General features: G+C 40.3%; 1 protein-coding gene across 1 annotated transcript in view; it reads left to right on the top strand.

Moving 5' to 3' along the window:
* Positions 1–359: 359 nt before the first annotated feature.
* Positions 360–21,726, top strand: part of HTR7 (5-hydroxytryptamine receptor 7) — a 77,988-nt gene continuing 56,621 nt past the window's right edge. Inside the window, exon 1 of the mRNA XM_044300043.1 lies at positions 360–1,146. Within this exon, the coding sequence (XP_044155978.1) occupies positions 620–1,146 (527 nt within the window). The 5' untranslated portion in view covers positions 360–619. The remainder of the gene's footprint in view (positions 1,147–21,726) is intronic.

The raw sequence follows: 21,726 nt of genomic DNA, 5'->3' as shown, positions 1-21,726 counted from the left end.
ACAATACCCTGGGTGTCCACTAGATGTCACCATCATAATGAAGCATTCTAGCATCTTAGCAACATTACTGGGTGATGGAGAGGAAAGATTGGATGCTTTCAGCTTCAGAACAGAAACTACACACACTGCCTCTGAGTTCTTGCTAAGACATGAAAGACCCTGGAAACCACTGAAATCATAGAAGTGGATAGTATTTCCAGCCTTAAGACTTAGCATCATCAAGAAGAAGCACTGATAAAAGTAGCTCTCAGGGCAACTACTTCTATCCTCTGGAACTTGAATAAGAAGAGTAATACATTTTGCATTTTTTTTGGGCTTGGATTATTGAATGCGGAGATGAGAAATAAATTCACCATAAATACAATTTCTTGATTTACTAAGTGGACTTTTCAAGAATAGTAGTAGTCCATCAATGCCTTGGGATTTAAAAGAAGTTGGGACCACCAGAAGTGACTATGAGACAAGGTTAGTTCTATGACGAGAATAAATGTCCTCATACGATATTGACTTGAGTAGCAGATGAGCCTAAGAAATGTCTTGTGATTTGATCAATGTGACTGTGAGGTAACCGCCGGACCCAAAGCATTTGGGGCTCTACACATGGGCTACACAAATCACGATGGTCATCATTTTCAACAGCAGCCGCATATACAGTGACATCAGGTCCTACGTTATAGAAGATTTGGAGGATCTCAGCACCTCTATAATGATTTCTGGTTCTTTTAACCCCCCTCTCCTGAAAATCATTCAAGAAGCCACCAGCGACAGTCCATTGCCCACCTCTAGCTTTGTAAATGAAAATGACACCCAGTGTGGAAAGCAGATCCTTGATTATGGGCACATTGAAAAACTGATAATAGGAGCCATCCTGTCCCTCATCACCTTATTGACCATTGCAGGAAATTGCCTAGTAGTCATTTCTGTTTGTTTCGTAAAGAAACTTCGCCAGCCCTCAAACTATCTGATTGTATCTTTGGCTTTGGCTGACTTATCCGTGGCCATAGCTGTCATGCCTTTTGTCCTTGTCACCGACCTCATTGGTGGGAAATGGATTTTTGGGCACGTCTTTTGTAATGTCTTCATAGCAATGGATGTGATGTGCTGCACAGCTTCTATAATGACATTATGTGTCATTAGCATTGACAGGTAAGACCTTTCAAGCCATCAATGTATTTTTTTCTGTATCTTTTTGGTATTTTATACTGTGCACAGTGCAAGCCATGGTGTTAAACCTCATCAATGACAGTCCATGGTTCTCTACTGTGGAGAAACGTCAAAGAGAAAACTTACTGTCGTTGGCAAGAAACAGAAATAAAGATTGTGGACTGAATGTTCCTTGAGGAGTCATTGGTTTCTCGTCTTCTTAACAGCAATTAACAGATTTAATAACTTTTTCAGGGACAATGTCTTTGCAGCTGAACGTCTCATAAAAATCTGCAGAATATTACTCATCTCTGCAGGAGTTCTAGACGGGATAAGGGCATTAGGAGAATGAATTATTCATAAACATATTCATATAATTCATTCTCGACTTTAGGCCTTTATTAAACTGATTTTAATAATCTCCTATAAGAGAGTTTTATATGAAAGGCAATGATTAGAAGAGATTAGAAGACTTTTGTAGTCTTAGCATGAAGTGTTTGGTCACCTTCGGTCATTGATAGCTTTGGTGGAGGTCTATTAGCTGAATAAATGGGCTTCGGGGAACTGCAATGTGCTGTGATCCTGCACCTGACAGATTTCTATGCCCCCAGATTAGGACGATGATATTCCTGTTGAAACCAATAAGGCTCCAAGTCACATGGCAAAAAAAAAGCCAAAAGTCAGTGCAAGGAGGACCAGCAGCATAGTTCAAAATTACAGAAATTATTAAGCCAAACTGTGATGATATTGGGTTAAATGCCTCAGGACCTCCATTCTGAAATTTGTGGTATTTACAAGTATTGAACTTATAATTTAAAGAGGTTATCCCATGATTAATGAACATGAATATCAGCCATCGTATAGTACATGACAATCTCTTTCTAACAAAGCTAGAACCAGCCCTGTACCTCACATGGATCCAGAGATCTCCACATTCATTGCTTTAACTCTCTCCTAAATTTATATCAGGGGAGTGTCCTTTCTGCTGTAGCTCTCTCCCTATTACAGCTCAGAAGGCATGTGCGAGCATCTCAGTGAATCAAACACAAAAATGAGAAAACGCAAACAGCAGGTGGCGCTATACAGATACATGTTATTGACTTACTCAGCGGCTATACTAAATGTTTAATTATAAAAGTACTCAGATCCAGGTGCTGGTTTGAAAACTGTAGAATATCTATTTGTGGGACAACCCATTTTTTGGAGGCAATGCAACCAAAATCAGTTATTCATGCATTTTGATTTTTTTTTTTCTGTTACAAAGTTCACTGAACAGGATAAATACTTTTATATTTTAATAATTCCTGGCATTTGCGAATGTGTTGATATCAAATTTCATTTCTATCTCTATAAGTGGGAAAAGGGTGTGATTAACTTTATTTTAAGCTCACCAAGGATTTTTGAACATGTGCTTATTAGTGTTGAGCGCGAATATTCGAATCGCCAATTTTAATCGCGAATATCGCCACTTCGAGAATTTGCGAATATTTAGCATATAGTGATATATATTCGTATTCGCGAACAGTGTTGATTGTGAATATTCTAATTGCAAATTTTTATCGTGAACATATTGCATTGCAGATTTTCGCAATCCAGTAAAAAATGACTGGAGATCATGAATTCTCGAATTTGCAAATTTATCGTGAATATCGGCACTTAGCAACATCCCTAGCAACCAATGGAAAAGCTGCCTACCCCTATAGTGTTGATTGCGAATATTCTAATTGCAAATTTTTATCACGAATATATTACATTGCCGATTTTCGCAATCAAATAAATAATGACTGGAGATCACGAATTCCTGAATTTGTGAATTTATGGCGAATATTCAGCCCAAAATTTGCAAAATATCGCAAATTCGAATAATGACTATGCCGCTCATCACTAGTGTTTATTAGATCACTTATACCATGGTCTGCAAAATCACTATGGGGGTCATTTATCAAACTGGTGTAAAGTACAGCGGGCTTACTAGCCCATAGCAACTAATCAGATTCCACCTTTTATTTTCCAAAAGAGCTGTCCAAAACGAAAGGTGGAATCTGATTGGTTGCTATGATAAATGCTTTGATAAATGACCCCCTATGTTTCTATTAAGCCCTGTCTGGGCCAGGATTAATGGAAACTTTGCTATAGTGGGTCTTCACAAGGCTCCCAGGTTCCATAACAACCAGACAGCTCCCACAATTTCATCACTGGAGAAGTTGTTTCGGCATTGGAGAGAGCCCCTTCCCTCCAAATGACCTCTCAGATGTTTGAACACAATTGACTATGGTATCTGGGGGGGGTTAAACATCCATGATCAGAGCGATTTCCAATCACGGACATTGCCAAGAGAGGTGCGCCGTGTAAAACAGCAGCCACCCGCTGGCTATGACACTCACTTAGCTCCTAAGTGAGCTCCATCTTTAAAGAACCGATATCCACAATACACATATGGTGGATGTCGTAAAGGGGTTAATAACTTAAAGGGCTATTCCCATCTCAGACATTGATCCCTTATCACTAATATATGCCATCAATGTCAGATAGGTATGGGTCTCACCTCTGGGACCCATTCCTACAGTATCTCCAAAATGGGCCACCCAAAGTGAAGGAGAGTGCATGGCGCTAGTGTGGCCATACTCCAATCACTGCTATGGGCGTTCTGAAAAATAGCTTAGCGCTGGCTTAATTATTTCCAGCAGTCCCATAGCTGTGAATGAAGAGGTGGCTACACATGAGACTTCCAAAAATAGCCGAGCGTTTCAGCTCAGCTATTTTCTGAACTCCCATAGCAGTGAATGGAGAGCACGTCGCACATGTGTGGTGTGCTGTCTTACACTTCCGGGGCCTCATTCTGGAGATAAGAGCAGGGCTCAGAGATAAGATCCACGCCTATCTGACAATGATGGCATACATAGTACCGATATTTCATCAATGTCTAAGATGGGACAACCCCTTTAAGACCTGAGATTGTTTGTGCAAAGGCTGCATCCAATTTTGCAACCGCTAATACAGAGCATAATTCCAGCACTCTAGCACTCTAGCTGTAGTGAAACTACAACTCCCAGCATGCACATTTGCTTGGCTCTTATTAGAACTCCTGCATATTGGAAGTTGTAGATCCCTGCTCTAATACAAAAATAACAAAAATTTAGTCACTTTCACTTTTGAGTCTTTTTTAAATGTGGCAGAACAATAGATACATTACCATTATATATAGAAAGCCTCTCCGCTGGTTAGAAAATGGTCTACGGCAGGCAGATTTCCTCCATATACGATCAGGAGATGGAAGGTCATGAGATTCTACATGTCCATGAGCAATCTGCACAGGCTCCAGTTTCTTAGACTTATTTCAGTATTCACTAGTCCATAGGGCAGATCTGGATCTTAGGTGGTTGTTACCATTACGTTATTCTCACTTTTCAGTAATGTCTTAACAAAGACAGCTTGTCCTACAACCATTTTATGATGTCCCCCTTGTGCTGTAGAAAATGTTACATATTTGTATAGTACGGTTGAAAAAAGACATCAGTCTTATCAAGTTCAAGCAGGGGATGGGTGGGGATGGGAATTAAGGGAAGTGGAGTGAGACTCAGACCTCTACACATTTACATAAATGCCAATGTTATTTCGTTTTAGGAAGTCATGATCTAAGGCTTTTTTTAAATCATCCTCTGCTACTGCTGTGACCATGTTCTTAGGTAGACTATCCAACAGATTCAAAGCTCCTATGGTGAAGAAGCCTTGCACCTAATTTATGACGAGGCCTGCACCAGTCTTGACCCCCAGAATGTCAGTTTGCGCTGGTCATACATATTAGATATATGTCGGCTAAACCTGCTGAGTTCAGTGGTATTAGTCGACCATCTAATGTATATGGGGGTGATCCAACACTCCTTTGACGACAGATGTCAGGGGAGAAAAGGATCAGACTGTTGGATGTCAACATGCTTGATCTTCTCAGCAGATAAGCTGCTTCCAGAGGAGTCTTGTATGCATGTGTATGGGGACATGTTCATGTATGATAACAAAGACAACTTGAAATGCATTCTCAAAGTGTCTTTGATCTGGTCTAATCTGGTCTACAGACTTCACGACTTGCAATCATACCAAGTGCATGTTTCCCACGTAAAGCATTTGTTAAGTTAAAGGGGTTGTGCAGCCTGTTTCTATTGATGACCTATCCAGATCGGCGAGGGTCCGGCATCTGGCACCACCGCTGATCAGCTGCATGCGAGCGTTGCTTACTGGTCATTACACTACGCGTTGTCTCCCGTGTAGAGGTGACGTAGTGGAATTACAATTTCTCATTCCATTCAAGTGAATGGCGCAGGTACTTCTATTACACTGCACTGTGGAGACAAAGTGCAGCATAATGAAGAGGAAGCGGTGCCCGCATGGAGAGCTGCCTCTTATTCAAAAAGCTGATCAGTGGTGATGCTGGGTGTTGGACCCCCGCTGATCAGATATTAATGACCCATCCTGACGATAAGTCATCAATATATAGGACAAGACAACCCCTTTAATTCTTTTTTTTTTTTTATATATACCACATGTAGTTTAGGGTTAAATCAGAGTTAATGCATTATAATGTATTAACTCTGCTTTAGGTTCATTTTATTAACCTTTACAATTCCGTACTAATATTGATTGACATTGTATTTTATTGTACGTCTGTTCTGTTATTGTTTTTACCTTTACATTATGCCTCTTTCATGGCAAGGCTGAGCCTCATGAGGAATTTTATGCCACCATATGAAGATTCATAGATTACTAGAAGTAAGACAGAATTACTGTATATAGGGGATAAGGACAATGCGTGATTTCTGTAATGTTAATAATGGATTCAGGACATGTAGCACAGCTTGTTCTGCACATAGTTTCATTTAATTAAAATGTAAAGTGACTGTACAATGTGGCTTTTAGTGCTCCCTGGGAATCTGAGCGGTGGCAATCACATAATCATATTTCACTCAGTAGTTTTACAGATATTTGCCATCGTGTGAATCTAGTTCACTGACAACGTAAAAAGTCAGAGGTGACAGCAGTTAATCAAATGATCCAGTCACCGTTTATACATGCGGAGGGGTCCAAGAAATTTTCATGGCATCGGAACAGAATCTGAGCTAGAGTGCTGGCTGTCACTGTAGAGATGGTATGGTGGCTCAATGATTACCAATGGGGTCCTAGGTTCAAATCTGACCAAGGACAATGGAGGAGATTTATCAAACTGGTGTAAAGTAGAATTGATGCTAAAAACGCAAAACAAAAAAAGGTTTATTTTAATCAAAGTAGAAAGTGAAGTAAGTGATACAAAATCCACTATATTATGGCAACAGGTCCAATTGCTTAAATGACAACTACCCGCCAGAGGTCTATTAGCAAATGGGCACCGAGAAACCCAAACAGCGGTTTCCAGAGCAAGTGTACCTCAGGTGGGTGAAGGAAATTGGATGTGTGCCAATATTGGGAGTGCAGCTGTCATGCACACAGCTGATCAAACACTCAATAAGACTTAGGCCTCTTTCACACGGGCATTGCGGGAAAATGTGCGGGTGCGTTGCGGGAACATGCGCAATTTTTCCACGCGAGTGCAAAACATTGTAATGCTTTTTGCACTCGCATGAGGAAAATCGCGCATGTTTGGTACCCAAACCCAAACTTCTTCACAGAAGTTCGGGTTTGGGTTAGGTGTTCTGTAAATTGTATTATTTTCCCTTATAACATGGTTATAAGGGAAAATAATAGCATTCTGAATACAGAATGCATAGTACAATAGTGCTGGAGGGGTTAAAAATAAAATAAATATTTAACTCACTTTAGTCCACTTGATCGCGAAGCTGGCATCTCCTTCTGTCTTCATCGTAGCTGTGTGCAGTAACAGGACCTGTGGTGACGTCCCTCCGGTCATCACATGGTCCATCACATGATCTTTTGCCATGGTGATGGATCATGTAATGACCAGAGTGACGTCACCACAGGTCCTGTTCCTCCACACAGCTAAGATGAAGACAGAAGGAGATGCCGGGCTTCGCGATCAAGTAGACTAAGGTGAGTTAAATAATTTTTTTATTTTTTTTAACCCCTCCAGCGCTATTGTACTATGCATTCTGTATTCAGAATGCTATTATTTTCCCTTATAACCATGTTATAAGGGAAAATAATAATGATCGGGTCTCCATCCCGATCGTCTCCTAGCAACCGTGTGTGAAAATCGCACCGCATCCGCACTTGCTTGCGGATGCTTCCGATTTTTACGCAACCCCATTCATTTCTATGGGACCTGCGTTACGTGAAAAACGCACAAAATAGAGCTTGCTGCGATTTTCACGCACTTATGCGTGAAAATCACCACTCATGTGAACAAGCCCCATAGAAATGAATGGGTCGGGATTCAGTGCGGTTGCAATGCGTTCAACTCACGCATCTATATTTCAAGGACCCTTTGGACCCTGGATAATCTAAATAATATAGTTCAAATAGCCGAAGCTACTAGACTCCCGTTTCTGTTCTATTAAAACGTAGCGTTTATTTCACTTATTAAAGATAATGTGAATCGGGAGAAAAAAGAAAACACTTTTAAAATTAAAGGTGCTGTTTGGACTCAAACGGCAGAGATTAAGGGTTACTTCACCCATATGTCCTGCCTCATTTTTATGCGTCCATTTTTCTTTTTATTCACTGTTAACAGCAGTCATTTTATGTGTCTAGAGAGATTGCATGTTTGAGGACCACCTATCAGGTCGCTTTTATCTGCTCGTTTGCTATGTATTATTTACCGCGACTTTCTGCCGCTTAGGTGTCAAAGTGTGGTGAGTCTGCAGTCACTCCCAACTAAGACACTTTGTCCAGCATGCACCTAATCTAAAATCCAAAATACAGCTCCCCCAATACAGCTCCCCTCACGCATGGCATCCGTGCGGAATACTTGCCCGTGTGAAAGGGCCTTAGAATGGCAAAAGAACACTGCAAAAACACACATACTGCTCAATTGCCTCTAACTTGCCAAGAGAGCATCGGGGAAGTCACCACTGCATGCAGCAAAATTTCTGCTGATGACGAACCCCAACAGTGTTTCTATGAACAATTGCCATGAGGCACCATAGTGCCAGAGCGCTGCCCCTGTTTAAAATGTATCCGCTCTGCTATGCTGCTACAAACAACGGCTCCTGATGAGGCATCATTAGTGGATGCACAAACGTATTGAGCCTATAGGATATATCTGTAAAGAATAAATCAAGGCAACTGGACGCACTGTAGATTTCTTGAAAACGTTTCACTCGTTCTTCCAACGAGCCTTCTCAATTCTGAGTGACTGTACAAGAATTCTCTGGGAATAAATATGTAACTGAATCAACATCTGGTAATTATACCCAGCAAGGGGTCAGAGGTCATTATACCCAGCATTGAGTCAAAGGTGTTGATTCATTATCCTAATTGGAGTCAGTAGGTGATAAAGACTTCCCAAAAAAAGATGTCAAGACAGCATTGTATGTGGCAGACAATAGATGTCTAACCCCCCCCCCCCCCCCCCGCTCTATTCAAGCTTGGCTTCTCCATTTTTACATAGATGGCCTCTTTCACGCCTCGTTTGTACCATTAGGATAATGAATCAACACCTTTGACCCAATGCTGGGTATAATGACCTCTGACCCCATGCTGGGTATAATTACCAGATGTTGATTCACTTACATATTTATTCCCAGAGAATTCTTGTACACTCACTCAGAATTGAGAAAGCTCATTGGAAGAACGAGTGAAACGTTTTCAAGAAATCTACAGTACGTCCAGTTGCCTTGATTTATTCTTTACAGATATACCATGACCTGGATAAATGAGAACCTTCACAGACACCTATAGGATAGTCAGCTAGGTAGTTCTTTTAAGGCGTGTCGGGTTTTGTCCTCATGGCACTCGTTTTTTGGCGATAACATGGGCTGCTATACATAATAACTATTTATTAGTAAATATTTATTAAAAAACATATAAAATCATATGTGGCATATAAGATTACAACAGGAACGACTGCATCCAACTCTATATATTTGAATATTTGTTTGGGTATATCAGTGTGAAAATTATCACTTTGTCCTGCAAGGACCTGTGTGGCGTCCCACGTGGTGCTCAGGTCTCCCCGTGATGTCTCACGTGACTCCTGAAATGGCAAGGAGCTAGATTCCGTATTTAAATTCATGATTTTATTTTTTCATCCTTTTCATATATTATTATTTGGGTTATTTGGTATTTTAATGATACATAATAAAGGCTATGTTTTAAGGGTGGTAGTCTGTGACTACTGATTTTCTCTATACCACCTTTTTCTATATTATACCCTAAATATAATATGTAACAATTCTCTATGTCAATGTCTATACAACCTGAGATCTCCTGCACTCAAACATACTAAGGATCTGCGTTATACTGATCCATAATACATAGACTGCTGTTAGCCATAATGTATATCTTTCTGACTCAGATTTCAATGGAGGCATCCGTACTAAGAAATCAGTATCTCATTGTTAAAAGATGCTATTAGGACATTGTGAGTTGGTAAGCTAAGAGGTTATTTACTTGGCAAATTAGCTCCCTCCATTATATAGATGAGCCAAGTAGTATATTTTATTCCCTATTTCAGCTTTGTTAATGGTTTTCTTTCGAGATATGATATAGTTCCAGCAACCTTGAATGCATTAGAATATGCTGAGGGCAAATGCTGAATCAGGCTGTCATGGCTAACAAAGCAAAAATGTTGTGATAATATTTAATGAGGACCTTTCATGGGTCCAGACATTATGAAATAAGTAGGGGGTTGTGTAGGGCATAGTTCATGGATGTAATATCACTTACTAGTGTGTCTGTCCGGCGCTCTGTTCCCCCGCTGTGGCCCCCGTTCACTTTGCCCACCTGATATGCTAATGAATAGCATCGGTAAAGGGAGGAGGAAATTGCCCTGTCTGCCAATGGGCGTCTTCTTCTACCTGGCTGTAGCGAGGTCCAATCACAGCGGAGAGCGTCATGGCCACGGAGAAAAAAAACTCACTTCTCCCTGGCTGTGACGGTCTCAGCCAAGACAGACGGAGCGCCGGACAGACACACTAGTAAGCGATATTGCATCCATGATTTATGCCCTACACAACCCCCTACTTATTTCATAATTTCTGGACCCATGAAAGGTCCTCTTTAAGTGATCACTCATAAGATTCTGCACAGGGTTATCCAAGAGATCCACCATTTACCCTTGACATGAAACACTTATTTTAAAAAATTGTATGTAAAGAAACTTTCAAGTAATATCCCTATAATACGGACTACATTAGTACTGTATATTACTATTAGAGATGAGCGAGCGTTATTAAAAAATTCGATTCAAATTCGATTCCTTTCAAATTTTGAAACATTTTTATTTGATCCAAATTAATTTGTCACGAAGCGCATAAAAAATCAGTTATTTCCCGGCTGCAGGGAGTTTGTAAAGGGAATCAACAAGGTAAAAGAGGAGAGAATATTTAAAATAAGAAAAACTGCTACAAGAGGACATAGTTTTAAATTAGAGGGGCAAAGGTTTAAAAGTAATATCAGGAAGTATTACTTTACTGAGAGAGTAGTGGATGCATGGAATAGCCTTCCTGCAGAAGTGGTAGCTGCAAATACAGTGGAGGAGTTTAAGCATGCATGGGATAGGCATAAGGCCATCCTTCATATAAGATAGGGCCAAGGGCTATTCATAGTATTCAGTATATTGGGCAGACTAGATGGGCCAAATGGTTCTTATCTGCCGGCACATTCCATGTTTCTATGTGTACATCACTGTGCATTGCAGAAACATGCATAGCTAGTCCACTGTAGTAGTGAAACGGTTACTGTGTGTCAGTATGGCAGGTGACAGGAATCACTCTTAGGCCCCTTTCACACGGGCGAGTATTCCGTGCGGATGCGATGCGTGAGTTGAACGCATTGCACCCACACTGAATCCTGACCCATTCATTTCTATGGGGCTGTGCACATGAGCAGTGATTTTCACGCACCACTTATGTGTTGAATGAAAATCGCAGCATGCTCTATATTGTCCAATTTTCACGCAACGCAGGCCCCATAGAAGTGAATGGGAAGCGTGAAAATCGCATAGCATCCGCAAGCAAGTGCGGAAGCGGTGCGATTTTCGCGCACGGTTGCTAGGAGATGATCGGGATGGAGACCCGATCATTACTATTTTCCCTTATAACATGGTTATAAGGGAAAATAATAGCATTCTGAATACAGAATGCATAGTAAAAGAGCGCTAGAAGGGTTAAAATAAATAAATAATTTAACTCACCTTAGTCCACTTGATTGCGAAGCCCGGCATCTCCTTGTGTCTCCTTTGTTGAATAGGACCTGTGGTGAGCATTAAATACAGGTAAAGGACCTTTGATGACGTCACTCCGGTCATCACATGGTACGTCACATGATCTTTTACCATGGTGATTCACCATGGTAAAAGATCATGTGACGTACCATGTGATGACCGGACTGACGTCATCAAAGGTCCTTTACCTGTATTTAATTAGTCAGTTAGGCTTCATTGACATGAGCATGACGGATTAGGTCCAGAGGCGTTCAGGGTGCATTCAGTGAAACTCGCATCATTTTGCAAGCAAGTTCAGTCAGTTTTGTCTGCAAATGCATTCAGTTGTTTAGATTTTTCCGCACGGGTGCAATGCATTTTGATGCGTTTTTCACGCGCATGATAAAAAACTGAAGGTTTACAAACATCTCCAAGCGACCATCAGTGAAAAGCGCATCGCATCTGCATTTGCTTCCGGATGCAATGCGCTTTTCAGTGAAGCTCCATTCAGTTCTATGGGGCCAGGATTGCGCGAAAAACGCTGAATATAGAACATGCTGCGTTTTTCACGCAACGCAGAACTGATGCGTGAAAAAAAAATGCTCATGTGCACAGACCCATTCAAATGAAGGGGTCAGGAATCCGTGTGGGTGCTATGCGTTTGCTTCATGTATCGCACCCACGTGGAAAAATCGCTTGTGTGAAAGGTGCCTTACGGGTCAAAAACTGACCCAAAAAGTGTGAACTCAGCCTTACAGCTCAATGTTAGCGTCAGGAATAATGGACTTGCATGTATAAAAGAATGTGATCCTTCCAAAATCAAAAGTATAAGGCCACAATTCCACCCCAATTACAGAATGAAGGATTAGCGGATTTACTTATGTATAAAAAAGCGTGAACCCCTCAAAATTTGTGGTATCAGACCCCGATTTCACCACAATTACAAAATTACAAAACGTATTTACTTATGTATGAAAAAACCACAAACATCCTAAAGTCAATTAAGGATTAACGGATTTACATATGTATAAAAAAAATGGGAACACCCCAAAATCAGTTGTATCAGACCTTTATTTCACCCTAATTGCAGAATCTAGGATTAACAGAATTACTTATGTATAAAAGAACATACGCAACCTGAACGATTTTTAACCCCAATTAGTACTGCATGGTGTTATAGAATGACTTATCTATTACCCAGACTTTACACTGTTCAATTGACCCCCGCAGTCTCCCAATAGTGTGGATAATGCCTCCCTATTATATCCCTACACTATCTGTAAGCTGCCCCTGAAACACTCACTAGAAATATTTTGTAAAGAAAGTCTTTTCTAATCACTTTCCCTAGCGCCTGTCACATCTCTCTCTGTACTAAGTTTACAGTAAAATGGTGAAGACCAGGCATGATAAGGCTTTTTATAGGGTTGTGACATCACAGGGGCTAGCTATCTGCTGATTGGCTGCATGCACGGCATTATGGGTGATCCCTTCTTCCCAGGCTTCTTTCACTTTGTAATATGTGCTACAGGTATTTTAGAAAAAAATTGAATTTTTCCTGAAATTCGGATCGAATTTCATTTTGTTAATTTCGATTTGCTCAACACTAATTACTATGTCTGAAACCTACTGTACTAACATAGACTCAAAAAGCATGCTGCACAATCCAGCATGACTTGGTACTAGAGACGAGTGAATCAATTTGCACAAATTGATTTGTAACAAAAGTTCTTCACCTGCGAGGGGCTGTCCGAACTGCTGAAGAAGTGCCCCCTGCCACTTGATTGACAAGGCCGGACATCTTGCTATGGTGCCCATTCAGCTACTGAGCTTTAAACTTTAGACTTCCACCATATATGTACAGCAGCCGTTCTTATGGGGTTAAACCTTAGCTTTTTCTGATTTCAGTAGTACACAGAGGAGGTGATAGAAGTGATTGATATCATTGTATGTGTAAGTGCATTTACAGAGATAGCTGTGTCACTGATAGCTATTCACAAGACGGTCTTAAGTTCAGAAAAAGCACAAATATAAATGTATGAATTACAAATTTTACAAAATCTATTTCCACGAAACTATATATCAATCTGCTCAGCTTCAAGGATAACTGTCACACTTAGACCCTAATTTCAATTTTCATATATGTAGTTACTAATAACATGACATTCCAGAATCAGTTACTATTAGACTGACTTACCCCATATTTAATAAGATTCAGCCCTTAGCAACCAGTCGGCATAAAACTGCAATTTCACTATTCAGTTAAGATGGCCGCCACTACCCTCACCCTGAGGCTAATCCCGCCTGCCCTCACTAGCCAGTAACAATAGCCCCCCAAAAGTGTCAGTAACCAGAGCCCTCCCCCTAAAGGGTTAATCTCCTGCAGCACAAAGGGGTCCTCTTACCACATGTTGCTTTCATTTATACACTGAGCAGACGGCAGATCTCCCTTCCCTGGTCTGCGCCGCTTCAACTCTGCATTGTCCCAGTCTGCTGAGTGAGGGAGCGTCTGCCAAGCGCAGGGACAGGGAGAAGTGCACACAGCCCAGGCACTGTTATCAGCTGCTGGGGAGGACCTGGCTTTAATCATTTACTTACAGTCCCTGGCTGTCAGGAATGTGACCTTGCACACTGCGTGCTTCTGCGTCCTCCGTCCTTCAACACATAGACGGACCCTGCCCAGCAACCTGATTTTAAGCACAGGTAAAAGTAGGCAGTACAGGGAACAAAACTGTGGAATAAATGGGTAATTAAATACACAGTAAAAAGTTGAAATAGGGCCACCAAGGAGATATTAATCACCACAATCCAATACTCAAAAAAAATATATATACTTTCAGCTCTGCTTCCTGCTCTATAACATTGCATTGCATTTTGTTGTGACAGGTCCTCTGGGTGGTGGGTTTATGCATTTTACTTTATATTTCTCTTGCCAATACAAGAGGCTAGTCCCCTGGGCAAAATTGCCACTATGTACTGATTGTCACTGTTACCATTCCATTAGGCCAGGGGTGCACAATGTATTTGGTCTGGGGGCCGCATTGTCACATCACACTATTTCAAGGGGCCGCAAAAAATTATCAACCTATTACACAGTCTAATGCAAAGTGACTGGGGAGGAATGATCACTACCACAGTTATTGCTCCCTCATTCACTTCTGTCAATTATCGGTAGCACATTCCTGATGCCACGGTGAGATATGCTGACGATAATTGTACATCTCTCATCCTGATAAAGTATGCAAATCAGCCGACAAACTAGTGATTCCTTGTTTACCAGCTGATCAGCGGCACGATTATACGGGCCAGATATCAGGAATGTTTCTATGAACACTTGTTCCCAGAAATTGTCCAGAATATCGTGCCATGTAACAGCGGCTTAGAGATTTCCTGGTAAGAAAGGATTTTTAACATGTTTCTGCAGAATAGGCCTGAAACAGAAGATTCATACTCTTCTGCTGCCTCCATCTTCCAGTCTCAGTGCTGTTTAGATACGGTTGGATATGGGCATAGTCACTTGTACTTCTCCAGCCAATGACTGGCTTCAGCGTTGATGTGGCAACAAGCAGCATTTCACCGCTGAAGTCAGTCATTTGCTGGAGGATGGAAGATGGAGACTGGAAGATGGAGACAGCGAAAGCAGCACGGAGCAGAAAAGTAGGAATCTTTTGTTTTAGGGACTTTGCTGCAGGAACTAGTTAAAAATAATTTTAACTAGGAAACTCCTTTAACTCCTTAAGGACCGGGCTCATTTTCACCTTAAGGACCAGGCCATTTTTAGAAAATCTGACCAGTGTCAATTTATCTGGTGATAACTTTAAAACGCTTTGGCTTATCTAGGCCATTCTGAGATAGTTTTTTCGTCACATATTGTACTTCATGACACTGGTAAAATTTTGAACAATTAGCAAATTTCCAAATTTCTATTTCTCTACTTCTATAATACATAGTAATACCTACAAAAATCATTGGATCATTTTGGGAATGACATTTTATTTTTTGGGGATGTTACAAGGCTTAGTAGTTTAGAAGCAAATCTTGAAATTTTTCAGATATATAAAAAAAAAATTTTTCAAGGACCAGTTCAGGTCTGAAGTCACTTTGTGAGGCTTACAAAACCACCCAAAAATGATCCCATTCTAGAAACTACACCCCTCAAGGTATTCAAAACTAATTTTACAAACTTTGTTAACCCTTTAGGTGTTAACAGAAAATAGAGATACAATTAAAAAATTTCACTTTTGCCATAAGTTTTTGGAAGGCAGATTTTGCTGGACTGTTTTTTTGACACCATGTCCCATTTGAAGCCCCCCTGATGCACCCCTAGAGTAGAAACTCCAAAAAAGTTATCCCATTTTAGAAACTACGGGATAGGGTGGCAGTTTTGTTGGTACTATTTTAGGATACATATGATTTTTGTTTGCTTTATATTACACTTTTTGTGAGGCAAGGTAACAAGAAATAGCTGTTTTGGCACCGTTTTTATTTTTTGTTATTTACAACATTCATCTGACAGGTTAATATGTATACTTTTTTAATGTAAGTTTTACACAATGGTTTCTTTTTTTAAGCAAAAAAAATCATGTTTTAGTGTTTCCATAGTCTGAGAGCCATAATTTTTTCAGTTTTTGGGTGATTATCTTGGGTAGGGTATGATTTTTGCAGGATGAGATGACGGTTTGATTGGAACTATTTTGTCGTGCGTGTGACTTTTTGAATCGCTTGCTATTACACTTTTTGTGATGTAAGGTGACAAAAAATGGCTACGGTATTCACCTGAGGGGTTAGGTCATGTGATATTTTTATAGAGCCGATCAATACGGACGCTGCGATACCTAATATGTATACTTTTTTTATTTATGTAAGTTTTACACAATAATATCATTTTTGAAACAAAGAAAATCATGTTTTAGTGTCTCCATATTCTGAGAGCCATAGCTTTTTCAGTTTTTGGCTGATTATCTTAGGTAGGGTCTCATTTTTTGTGGGATGAGATGTCGGTTTGATTGGCACTATTTTGGGGTGCAAATGACATTTTGATCGCTTGCTATTACACTTTTTGTGATGGAAGGTGACAAAAAATTGTTTATTTAGCACAGTTTTTATTTTTTATTTTGTACGGTGTTAATCTGAGGGGTTAGGTCATGTGATATTTTTATAGAGTCGGTCAATACAGACGCAGCGATACCTAATATGTATACTTTTTTTAATTTATGTAAGTTTTACACAATAACAGCTTTTTTAAAACAAAAAAATTATGTTTTAGTGTCTCCATATTCTGACCCATATTTATTTAATTTTTTGGGGCGATTGTCTCAGGTAGAGGCTCATTTTTTGTGGGCAGCAGTGATCGGAAATACACATGACGTACCGGTACGTCATGTGTCCTTAAGTATCAGGACAACATGCAGTGTAGGTATGTCATGTGTCCGGAACAGGTTAAGTGGCAACGTTTCCTTCCTGCCTCCTATTCACAAATGAGTGCTTTACTTCACTGCTGGCATAGTGGTGTTATCCAGTCACAGTATGGTGGTATTATACAGTCATGGTATAGTGGTGTTATCCAGTCACAGTATGGTGGTATTATCCAGTCATGGTATAGTGGTGTTATTCAGTTACTTTATGGTGTCATTCAGTTATAGTATAAAGGTGTTATCCAGTCACAGTATGGTGGTATTATCCAGTCATGGTATAGTGTTGTTATTCAGTTACTTTATGGTGTCATTCAGTTATAGTATGGTGGTGTTATTCAGTTACTGTATGGTGGTATTATTTTATCACGGCATAATGGTGGCGGCAATGTTTAATCAGTGTATTTATGATTATTTCAGAGTATGGCTAACCTTTGACTATCAGATCCTATTCACTATAATTGGGTCTGCCAGGTTTCCAGCATAAGTGTCAGCGTTAGACCCCCTGCAAACAAACGTGTGCTTCCCGTTGACGTATTTCGGACCGCATTTGTGGATCCGCAATACACGGGTGCCGTTCCGTGGGCATTCACTTGAATGGATCCGCAAATCCAGAGATGCGGAATGGAAGCACAGAACGGAACCCTACTGAAGCACTACAGAGTGTTTCCATGGGGTTTCGTCCTGTACTTTTGTTCCGCAAAAAGATAGAACATGTCCTATCTTTTTGCAGAACGGCCGGATCGCAGACTCATTCAAGTGAATAGGTCCGCGATCCGCTGCGGCTGCCCCACGGACTGTGTTTGTGCATTTTGCGGGCCGCAGCACGACCACGGGGTGCACACGTTCGTGTGCAGGGGGCCTTATACCGAGAAAAAAACTAATGCATGCATCAGTATTTTGTCTGGCAGAATGTTGGTATTCATGCATGAGCTCTTCGGGCCCCTTTATAGTGAATAGTAATAGCAAGCCAGTGAGCTATCAGTCATTTATAATGAACCAGAAGAAATAAGACTGTGTGAAATAAACACATTATATTAGTACAAACTGTCAAATGAACATCATAATAAATGTCACTGTACAGTATTTAAAGGGAATGTGTAATCAGATACCTACCTTTTCATGCTGTGACACTATAATGTTCATGTTTATACTTATATACTGTGTACATATATACTATATACTTATGTACACATAATGTTGTTGACTATTATTCAATATAAGGCTTGTAGTAAGAAGATTTTTTCTAAACACTGATGTTACTCTGTTAGCTCTCTGTTATCTCCTCATCACTGTATATTAGCGCTGTGTTTGTTTTCTCGCACATTATTATTGTATTTGACTCAATTGTGTCCAACTGGTATCTGCCCAATCCACAACTGCTACATTGTACATAAACATAATAAAACTAAAGGGTACCCCCCCCCCAATTAAAGATGCCATTTTTACATAGGATGTACAACAGTGGATACATGAATAAAAAAATGTATGCTGCATAGAAAGCACATCTTATGCATGATATTTTCTTTTATATAGAGATCAGTCACACTGCAACTTATATCACAAGTTAGCAAACTAGCCCTTTTAGGTAAGAGTATTCTGTCATCACGGTTTAACTTGATAGGCAATTCTGTTGGTAGGCCCAGTATTTGATCAAACAGAGCCTGAGGTATTACAGGATTGGACTGTTAGGAAGCGAATTTGTCCATGGTTATCGTCTATCTGCTTAATAGTAATAATAATAATAATATCTCTTCTCTAACTGCATGAGGGACGAGAGGTACTGAGCTCAGGGTGTGGGACCATGGTCATCAGGTACTGTACCTCCTCACTGGTCATATGGGAGAACAGTCCAAAGGTAAGGACAGGTATAACCGGGGCAGGACGGTGTTCAAGTATTAGTCAGGTCAGTCAGCAGAGGGTCAAAATCCGGGAATCAGGCAGAAGTCAGTACACAAGCAGTCCTGTGCAGATTTATTTATCAAACTAGTAAATTTATTGCTTAGTCGGACAATAAGACATGGCATATTTAGCAGAAGTTGATTAACACATTAGAAACAGCCTATAAGCTACACATAGGACCAAAGAGTGGTTAAAGCTTGCACTATTGCAGAATAAGGTTAGGTTCAATGAAGAATATCATAATACATTTTCCCCAAAAGACACACAAGAAATCAGTGCCTAGGCCCACTGCTGGAGTGCAACCTGTGACAGACACAGGGTAAGTGGAGTGGTGCCTTTACCCCAGTGGCAGGCATGGACTGCTAACATAACAGGGAGGCACCATCTGATGTTTGAAAGGCTGCTAGGGGATCTACAACTGAAGCAGGTGCTGTCATGATCACATTGTGGTCAAAAGAGAGCATCTCAAAAATCAGTTACCACTTTAATCATATTCAGTGTTGCAGAGGCTTAGAAGCACAGAGAAGATGTGTCCTACTTCATGAGCGGTAAGCTATGGTTCCCCCCCCCCCCCCCCCGAAATTGCCTTTTATAAAGATGTCTAATGTTCCATATAAAGTATTACTGAATTTATTTTGTAGATCCATTTAGGATATACAGTTGGTACATATCTGAACTGTGAACTGTACCATTGTAGTCTCCTAACATGTCAAAAGATCGCTTTTGTCTTTTCCAAACGGTAAAGTCCTTAAAGCAGGGGTGCACAACCTTTTCTGGTTGTGGGCCACAATTTCAGACTGAAAGAACCCCAAGGGCCGAAATTAAAAGTTAAAGGGGTATTACAGACTGAAATACTGTATTTATGGCATATTGAATATACCATTAATGTCTATTGAAACCTCCAGGACTCCCATCTAATGGGAGAATACATGAAAAATGCATGTGAGCAGCCACAAGACATAGACATACATGTCTGTCACCAGATGTTTGTTGGCCGCACAGAATGGTATAAAAGGCTGCAGGTTGTGCACCTTTGCCTTAAAGCATACCTGAGTTTCCAAAACTAGTTTGGCTGTGCTTCTTTGTACAATCATGATGTGAAGGAGCAGGTCATTTTTGGACTTCCTTTATGTATTTTTTTAGCCTAATTATATTCTATTTCATCTGCACAGCTAGATGCATTTCTCTCACAACCGGAGTGCAGGGTCTACTTTTGGGGGAATCACTCAGCACTGTACTGTTATGATGTCCTTTCACTTACTTCACACTATGTTTCTTTTCAGCTTTAGAGGTCACAGAACAGATAGAGAGGGGGAAAATCACACTTACAGAAAGGCATGAGGATCCTATGAATTCAGAGCAGTGTAGAAGCAGTTCTTTTATCAGTCTCAGTATCTCAGCTAGCTCTGACACCCCCCCATTTCTGGTGAGCTGTCTTCTGTGTCTTTATTACTAGGGACGGATCTTGTCTAACAGGCAGTGGACTGCAACTTAGGTGGAAGTGAGACCCTTAGTGGCGATGATTTTACAACCTTTTTCAGGTGGACTCAGTCATATTATTTAAATGAAGCGATTTAGAAATTTGATAGTTACACCATTTTCTATGAAATGAAATGAAATTGTGTGAAAGTACAGTGTCTCTTTAAATATTTCTTACTTTTGTACAAGAAACTGATTTTATTGCATTTTATTATATCTACTAGTATTATATTTATACCTGATTGTTAATTAAATAAAGCAGCAATTAAACGCTTTATAAATTCTTTGCTCTCTTATGATGGAAACCGCAATATGTTATTTCCAAACTTGTGTCCTTCATCAATTAACATAATCCCTAGAGATTCAGCAGCAAATTATGACTTTAATATAGTAACAATGGAGCTTTTTCTCCTACACAGCCCAAGAGATTTCTGAATTGATATTAATTATATTCAAAATGTTCTGTTCTGCAGCTCACACTGAACTTTTAACTATGGTTTATGAAAAGGTGGTAGTTTGGGCAATTCTAAGCACTAATGAATAGAAGATTAATGAAATGAATAATAAGGCTATATCTGGCCCTTTGATAGTGACAGCTTCTGATAGTGGCAGCTGTGAATTGACACATCCCGATTCCTGATAATTGTGTTCTGTACGTTTTTCAATTATAATTGCATTATTCTAGTACATTGCCATACAGTCGTCGTATTAATGCACATTGATAGCAGTGTGTAATTGTATTTTCGCTGTTCTTCGTGAACTCTTTTTTTAATAGTTTTCATTAATGCAAACTTTCTCTCTGCTACCATGATCATGTTGATATGTAAGTAGTAATTTTGGGCACTTACCAAGGTCACACATTGATATTGAAGACTGTGATTTCTAATCATATTAGAATTTTTACAATCTGCCAGTTGTATCCAAGAAGACAAAGAAAAGGGTCCACAATGCAATAATGACTTTGGAATGTGAAGTATCAATCCTTGGTTAGCGACAAAAATTTGGAAATATATATGGGCAACTTTTTAAGCACCGGTGTTGACCACTTAAAGGGATTCTGTAATCAGATTTTACCCCTATAACCTAAAGATATCCTCATGTCCGGACTAAGAAGAAGAATCCTAAGCTGGCCTTATTAAACCTCACTGAGGCTCTATTTGTCCAAAAAACTGGTTTTTATAACCTGCCAATCACTTACTTAAGGTGCCCAAGGGGAGGTCCGTTAATACAGGGTGCCTGTCCGCACCCCTCGCCGTCTGGTGCCCAGCGCCGCCTTCCGTCTTCATCGCCGCCTTCCCTGTCTTCAGCGCCGCCTTCTACAGCTCAGCACCGCCTCCGCAATCCTCCCCGTCCCTCTGCCAGATCCCGCGCCTGCGCACTAAGCTCAGACAATCTGCAGCTCATATTAGGGTTGAGCGAAGTGCGCATCACGCCGGCGCATGCGCACTTCGCTCAATGAAGCCGCTGCCAGGAGTCCGCATGGGC

This window comes from Bufo gargarizans, chromosome 6, assembly GCF_014858855.1.
Source record: "Bufo gargarizans isolate SCDJY-AF-19 chromosome 6, ASM1485885v1, whole genome shotgun sequence".
Classification (NCBI taxonomy): Eukaryota; Metazoa; Chordata; class Amphibia; order Anura; family Bufonidae; genus Bufo; species Bufo gargarizans.
This window is presented reverse-complemented; position numbering and strand designations above follow the sequence as displayed.